This window comes from Eutrema salsugineum, unplaced genomic scaffold (genome assembly GCF_000478725.1).
Source record: "Eutrema salsugineum unplaced genomic scaffold, Eutsalg1_0 scaffold_1, whole genome shotgun sequence".
In the NCBI taxonomy this organism is placed as follows: Eukaryota; Viridiplantae; Streptophyta; class Magnoliopsida; order Brassicales; family Brassicaceae; genus Eutrema; species Eutrema salsugineum.
The window spans coordinates 17853592-17861681 of NW_006256909.1; the positions used below are offsets into that span (position 1 = coordinate 17853592).

General features: G+C 33.6%; 2 protein-coding genes across 3 annotated transcripts; one reads left to right on the forward strand and one right to left on the reverse strand.

Annotated features, from left to right (window-relative positions):
* Window positions 1–291: 291 nt before the first annotated feature.
* Window positions 292–2843, forward strand: LOC18030304. Of its 2 annotated transcripts, XM_006414870.2 has the most exons (5): window positions 292–516; window positions 667–898; window positions 1574–1726; window positions 1814–2497; window positions 2722–2843. In XM_006414870.2, the coding sequence occupies exons 1-4, from the start codon at window positions 292–294 to the stop codon at window positions 2476–2478; spliced, it is 1275 nt and encodes a 424-aa protein (XP_006414933.1). In that variant the 3' UTR covers window positions 2479–2497; window positions 2722–2843. The 2 variants fall into 2 exon arrangements, with proteins under 2 accessions (XP_006414933.1, XP_024005514.1); XM_024149746.1 differs by lacking the exon at window positions 2722–2843 and having other exon boundaries at window positions 376–516; window positions 672–898; window positions 1814–2610.
* Window positions 2636–4043, reverse strand: LOC112082105. Its single transcript, XM_024149203.1, is given in 3 exon segments — window positions 2636–2780; window positions 2782–3085; window positions 4004–4043. Coding segments are annotated over 3 exon segments (489 nt in total).
* Between the last annotated feature and the right edge of the window lie 4047 nt (window positions 4044–8090).

Sequence of the window (8090 nt, forward strand, 5' to 3'; positions counted from 1 at the left end):
CCTAGTTTGATTATTATATGTTTAGTTGAGTTAAAATCATTATTTGAATTCACTTTTCTAATCAACAAAAGGAATAATATATAAATCAAGTTATTTCCAAATCTTCCATTTCGATCAAAACAAGATAAAATTGAAATAATCTCCGGCGACGCTTTAACTCTGTATAGGACCGTTGAAACCCTGAATCATTTATCAAACCAACATTTTCAAGGAGGAATACGCCGCCAAATCCAAACCTTTACTGGGCACTTTGATATTCCGGTGATCTTGGGATTGTGGGTGATTCACAAAATGAATTCGATTCAACGTTTCTCGTTGAGAAGGTTAAGCGGCTTCGAGTCATGTATACGACAATTCTGCGGAGGAGCGTTGCAAGGCGGCGTGAAGGACGAAGGAGACTGGTTCTTCTCACCGGAATGGTGGGACCCTCACGACGGCGGCCACACGGTTTCACGGGTTACCTTCGGCAAAGGAAACGGCATCGTTTCAGTCGTCGCACACCCTTCTTCTCTTCCTGTGAGTAAATGAGGAACCAATCCTTGAAAAGCCCGAGTTTTTGTTCTTGATCTGTAGATTTTTTTTTTGGTTCTTGATCTGTAGATTGTTGAAGTTAAGACATTATTTGATTGATTTGGGCGGATTTTTAATGATTTTAATCTTATTTAGAGTAGAGATTCATGGGCAGAAACTGAGAGCTGGCTAGAGAAAAGGTATATGGAGCTAATGCAAAGAGATGGAGAGAAGAATGGAAGTTTTAAGATACTTGGATATCAATGGCGATCCCTTCGATTCAACGACGATACTCGACAAAGCACGGTGAAAGTCATGGCTGCTTGTAGAGCATTGCAACCGAGCTCGGTTTTCTACATGCAGCAGCCCCATTGCCTTGCTGCTCCATGTGATTTTGTTAACCCTTTTTTCCTTTCTTTATATGCTTTCAATATCTTATGTCGGTTTTTGAGTTTTCGAGCTTTGGAGATCTCTTAACTTAACTGCCACTAGATGCTTAATCTTGTGGAGATCGTGGAAATGCCACAGAAAATGATACACAGAACATGACTTGTTGAGATGAAAATAGATGAGTGAATTGGGCTAATAAGTTTAGTTATTAGTAATTACCGCTATTTTTTGTGTTCAGTTCTCTTAGTTGCGATTAGATGCTTAATCTGTAGGAGATCCATGAACATGCCACTTAAAATGATATACAGAACATGACTTGTTGATATGAAACTACATGAGTGAATGGGTCTAATAGGTTTAGTTATTAGTTGTTACTGCTATTTGCCATGTTCCAGTCTCTGCTAGTTCTCTGTTTCCAATTAGAAATAAGGGTCTCTGCATTATTGTTTTCCTTGACGCAATTCAAATGAAGAACCAAAAAGTGAAAAGAGGACTAGAAATAGGAATATAAGGGTTTGCTTATTATGTATAACCCCTTGTTTAATATATGTGTTAGTCCCCTGTTTTGTTAGTGTAAAAGAGTGTAAGTTCATTATGATTCCGCTGTTGTTTTTTGTTGGTCTCTGCCTCAACAAAGGTTTTTACGCCAAACTCTTTTTCTTCTTTGTGACAGATTTGAAAAGCATGGCTTCAGCTGGATTGACTTCTCTTGCAGTTTCTAAATATGATATGAGGAGTGCAGCTACTGGGAAGAAACAAATGCGCATATTGTGCATCGGTCACGGTGGAGGAAGTTTACCGTTGTTTTTAGTTAGTCACATTCTTGGTATGAACTATTCAGTGTATCTATATTCTTTTCAAGAAACTTCTGTTTTCTAGTTCTTATGTTAGTTTTTATAAATCCGTCTTCTAGGTGCTGTTGTTGACATAGTTGAGATCGACCCACTAGTCATCTCAGAGTTGGTTCGAGCAATGGGCTTCCCTGCATTCTCTGTCCTGACAGTAACCGGTAAACGTGCATTACCAACTGCTGGCATTATCGACCAAGTGATATGGCGAGGCATCCATGAGAGACTCTTCCTCTACGAATCAGAAGCTAAGGACTTCATTCTCAAGAATCAAAACAATTCTTATGACATGATCTTCATGGATGCTTATGATGGAGCAGACATATTTCCTCATAGTCTGTGGGATTCCGATTCCGTGTTCATGAAAGCTCTGAGCGAAAGACTTCACCATGAGCATGGAACTCTGGTGGTGAACCTTCACTCTGATGCAGACATCTCAGACATAGACAGATCAAACGAAGGTGTAACGACAGGGAAGTATGTGAGGAAAGTCGGTAGAGCTTATAAAAAGGGATTGATGGAGAATGAGAGGAATTGGTTGGTGTTTGCTTGTGAAGTGCCATGGCTGTGTAACGTATCTTTGGTGGTGAGCAGAGGGATGAGGTTAGATGAAAGACAGAGAGACAAAATCATGACTAGTCTCATGAAGACTTCCTTAGAAGTGGACAGAATCCTGCGGCTGCCTTTCTCTTGTTTGGATTATCTCAAAACTGGTCTTGCCGTGATATAAATTGACCTTAAGATTGGAGGTATGTCGTTTACTCGTTTTATAATGTTTTGTGCGTAGAAAAGAGAAATAGAGCAAAAGGAAAACACCAATAGGATGCTAAAAACAAACTAAAACTTGTGACTTGTGGTTTGAATGTGGTTTGGTTGGTGTTAAAGACTCATTTGTCTTGCACTTGCGTTTGAAATAGAATCGTGTTGTGATTCCATATAATTATACAAGAATTGTTTCGTTCATTATTTGTAGATCGAACACGATAAAGAAGAAGTTGATGATCTTGTTCTTCCATGTTGACCATATAGTATGTAATACTCTCCGATTGACACAGGTACTAATGTTAACTACATGCAACTCTGATTGCCCTGACCCTAATGGATGGGTCTTTTTTTCAGCGTCTTTAGTTTCAACTAACTAAACCTTTTTGAAACAATGTTGTTTCCGCCGTAGAGGGCTAATCTATAGCCCTCATCTTTGATAACACAATGAATGCGGAAAATGTAACCCAGTTTCCATTCAAAGAAGTGTGTTATTGTACTGCTACTACTACTAGTTCTACTGATGACTTGTTTGGTTTGTTGATAATGATATTGGTGATGTTCTTCCTTGTCTTCTTCCAATCACATATGCTATTTTGAAGTGTACCCACCATAATTTTTAGTAAATTTTACAACCATGTAGTCAAAGTTAAACTTCATTGTACAAATTTGTAGAATTACCTTCAAAAGGTTTTTTCTTCTGACATGTTGCCCGTTTTCATATAATCCACCAACCAAAACCGAGATTTCTTTTAAATTCTAGGATTTCGAGAAAAATAGGATTCAATGACTAATACTAATCGAATTAGGTGTTGAAAAGAAATCTTAATCAGAATTTAAAATTCGAACATATTTTAATATTGATTAACATGAACCAAAGTTAAAATTCACACGTAATGATTGGATAAGACCAGCTGAGAGGTTAAGTCACGAAAGCAACATGATATCCATGTATCCACATATATTTTATATGATTCAAAATCATCGTATACTACGGATATCATTGTATGACTTATTAGTCTGATCACCTAACAGAAACAAGCAAATTCGATGCAGCCAAAATATGTATGCCACTTGATAAATATATACATATTAGGTGTTTATTCCGTGTGTGAGTCAAAACTCGCACAACAAAAAATTTGTTAAGGAAAATTTAAAGGATCCAAAATTTATAGGGTTTATCGCAAGAACAATAAGATCAAAATAAGATTTTTTGCTGAAACAGTATTTAAGTCTTATTTCTCTTGAGTTGTGAAAAAGATGCATAATGAATCGCATACATTGTCGAGAAAAATTTTCGGAATATTTCCTTATGCGGCCACCGTCATAGCACTTCACTTAGGATTTTTGTGGGTTTACGTCTTTCATGATTCAGGTTCTACCCATTCGAGAAGAACCAGCTCGGCCCAAACGCAAAAGGAAGTGGCTCTGCCCATTCTCCTACTTACACAGCTCGGCCCATTCTCCTTTTCGCACAACTCGGTCCATATCACCTCGCGGCTCGATCCATGCTACTTCAAGGGCTCGGCCCATAGTCATTGAAGGGCTCGACCCATCCTGCTTTATGAATGGACTTGGCTTGCTTCTTCATAGAGCTCGGGTTCGCCGACATCTTTTGACACTTAGTCATTTTAAAATGGTTAATTCAGCTAGGGTGAAAACCAACCCCAACAGTCTGCACAAGGCGATACAAAGATGTTTATAAAATAACCACATTAATTAGATTATTAAATTTGTAATTGAACATATACTATGAAATCAAACATAAATATAAAAACAAAGTAAAACATATAATCAACAAAAAAGGTTAAAAATAATAACCAATAGTTGATCAAAACCATATTAGAATAAAACAAAAGCTAGTTTTAAAAAATATTATGAAACACTTCTATATTTTTAACATTCATAGTCTTCTTTAGTGCTTCATTTTTAGATGTAATCAAAATCTTGAGTCATTTCTTCACCATTATTATAAAAATCACAACATAAAATTAAGTGAAAATTCCTCAGACTAGCCTTTAAGGTTAATGAAATGACAAACCTAGTCTAACATATTGAAGGGCTTACTAGACTAACCTTATAAAGTTGGTTTAAGTCCATTTTATCCAGATGTTGAATATTATTACAAAAATGCCATTATGATTTTTTTTTTATAATTTTTTTTTTTCGAAAAAACTTTAATTTCGAAAAAAACTTTTTAAAAAATCGAAATTTTTTTTGACGAAAAAAACATTTTTTTTAAACGAAAAAAGCAAAAAAAAAAAAAACAAAACCAAAAACTAAAAAAAAAAAGTAAACCCTAATTCATCTTCTTCTCTCTCTTTCTCCTGCGCCGTTTTTTTTTCTCCCATGGAGCTGCTCTTCTTCTTAACCTTTTCATTCCTCTCTTGCTCTCCTCTTTATCTTTTCTTTTGTTTTGTTAAATTTTGTTGTATGAATATGTATTCTTTATGAACTTCAAAGCTTCGATGTTTCAGATCGAGAAAAACACAACTAGTTCTACCGATTTTTTGTATCAAGAAGCCTCCAATGTTTCCAAGCTCGGAGATCTAGATCTTCCCATGGTTTCTACAATTCATTCTGCTATTATGTGAGTTTTTTTTTCATTTTTTCGAATTCTTTGATTTTTTTCTAGATCTGGGTTTTTGGATCTAATATCAACGATAAACTATGGAGATGTGGCGGTTGGCGGTGACTCTTAAGCAGCATTCTCGCCGCGTCGCGCATAACCGCAGTGGATAGACGTTGTTTCGATGGAATGGTGGTGTTGTGGAGGTTGTCGGCGGCATAAATTTTTTTTCAGGTACGTTTGGTAGATATATTTGGAAATCGATTTTGTATTTTTTTGGTTGTAAAGTTCATTATGTGTGATGGTAGATTTATTTGAAAAACGGTATGTAGTTTGGTAGATTATTAGTTATTTGATGGTAGATATATTTAGAAAACGAAATGTGGTTTGATAGATTTATTAGTTATTTGATGGTAAAATTATTTTAAAAAACGATGTCGTTTGGTAGATTTATTAGTCATCTAATGATAGACTTATTTGTAAAATGATGTAGTTTGGTAGATTTATTAGTCATTTAATGGTAACTTATTTGAAAAATGATATGTGTTTGGTAAATTTATTAGTTATTTATGGTAGATTTAGCAGTCGTTTATATTTGAATTTTATATATGAATAACAATATTTGTTTATTTTTTTCTGACAGATTATGGGCTTTGCCATGGTGAACAAATCTTTGATGGGATATCCAGCACCGATCCGACATGTTTTACTATGAATTGTAGATTTACATTTGGTAGATTTGTTTTGAAATGATGGTAGATTTATTATTAAATTGATGTTATATCTATATTTGAATTTGTAAAAATGATAATTAGATTTTGAATGATAATATTTTTGTTTTCAAATTATATTTGTCGTAAAACATTGATCCAGACATTTCACATTTTTATCACATTTGCTAGTAATGTTATTATTCAATTTAATTTATTTCTTTACTTTCATTATGATGTATATCATAACTGAAATCATTTGACATTGTGATGTTGTAAAAGTTCATGTAAATAGAGTTAAATGTAACAAATATTCAAAAATAAAAATCAAAAGATCATAAGTTAAGAGATGGTTGTTACAAATATGACATATATGTTCAAAGTTAATATGAAAAGCAAAGTTATCATAGAGAAAAGATATATAATAGAAAAATATTCATGTTAGAAATTTTTGATAATTGATTATGGCATCTATATCGTAAAGAACAATACTCATCTGTGATCGAATCACAGTTAACCAACATAATCTTAGCAAACTCATGCAAAGAAAACGTCAATGGTAACAAAACCAAGTCAAATATAACCATGGAACAAGTCTACCATATGTACGAAACCTGTTTAACATACAACATTCCAAAACAAGTCTACCAAACCGCTGGTTTTTTCGTAGATAGGAGAATATATTTAGGACAAAAAAGTAATTTCAATCCAAAAAGTCAAATGTCTGCCAAACATTAACAACTAAGTCTACCTCAAGCATGAAAAATAACTCTACCATATAAACAAGTCTACCATAAGCATGTCATATGTCTACCAGATCAAGGTTATATCTGTAAATACCAAACTTAATTAATCTACCACATTATTATTTCAAGAAGTCTACCATACGGTCGATAAGTCTACCAGATTACGTAAACTCTACTAAACATACAAACAAATCTATCAAGCATGTCATTATTAATCTACCACAAATCAGAATGAAATTTATTTAAAATATAAGTCTACCACAAAACAAACATATCTACCACAAAACAAATAAATCTACCAACAGTTTTTAAGTCTACCTCATGTAACATATAATCTACCACTCACCGGAATGAATTTTAAGTGAAATAAGTCTACCACAAGTCAAACAAATCTACTACAATAGCGAAAACTCTACCAACTATATATAACTCTACCATTAAACAGATATATCTACCGCACGTATTGACAACTTTTTTCACATAAATCTACCGCTAAAGGAAATAAGTCTACCAACTCAGAAAATAAATCTACTTCATTGCCAATAAATCTACCAAAAAAGTCAACTATGCGAGAAAGTCAACGCTTTTTTTAACAAGTCTACCAAAACTTTTGACAAGTCTGCCATTCATAACAACAAATCTACCGAAACATAATAAATCTACCTCTCATCGTCAAAACTCTACCAAAAAAAGTCTACCAACAGTTAAAAACTCTACCAACTCTTGAATAAATCTACCATCGCCCTAATAACTCTACCAACAAAATTTCTGCATTGACCAAATTTTCATAAGTCTACCGCCATTGCTTGGTAGACTTATTAATTTTTGAGCGCATAAATCTGCCTACGTGGCATTAAAAAGGTAATAGCATTTTCGTAATAAAGTTTTTTTCAACAAAGGCGAAAAGTGTGTTTTGGGTATGCTATGTTAGTTTTGTAAAAAAAATAAAAGTGCGTCGAACAAGTAATATAGATACTTTCTAAGGTTAGTGTAGTAATCCTCCCAACTATAAAAGATAAAGGCTCTCTCTCTCTTTAGATTCCTAATTTAAATCTTCCTCGAAAATCACCAGCATGTTTTTCTTCTTCTCCTTCATGAATAAAAATTTCATAATAAAGAGGTTTAGTTTTCTTCTTCCTCTTTTTCCTTTTTTTTTATATTTTACTTTATCTTAGCTCTCATATTTTCTTTATTTTTTATCGTTTTGGCTTCTTCTTTTTTCAGAATCTTCGTATTCTTCAACTTCTTCTTTTTTTTTCTTCCAGTTTTTGTTTTCCCTCTTCTTCTTCCTTCTCCTAATTCTTCGCATTTTTCTTCTTTGTCATCTTCGGTTTTCTTAGCCTCTTTTGGTTTTTTTATTCTTCATTTTCTTCATCTTATATTTGTTCCTTTAATCATCTTCATCTTCTCGTACTTCTCGTACTTCTTATTCAACTGATTTATCTTCGTCTCTTTTCCATCTTCACCTTTTTTTACCTTTGTCTTCTTGATCTTGCATTTTTTTTATTTTTCTTCTTTATTTTTTTTTTTTTTTGTTCTACGTATATTCATTCTT

Coding starts and splice junctions, on each gene's coding strand:
- LOC18030304 (XM_006414870.2), top strand. CDS start 292: ATGAATTCGATTCAACGTTTCTCGTTGAGAAGGTTAAGCGGCTTCGAG. Junction 517..666: donor CACACCCTTCTTCTCTTCCT/GTGAGTAAATGA, acceptor AATCTTATTTAG/AGTAGAGATTCATGGGCAGA. Junction 1,727..1,813: donor TTTAGTTAGTCACATTCTTG/GTATGAACTATT, acceptor TCCGTCTTCTAG/GTGCTGTTGTTGACATAGTT.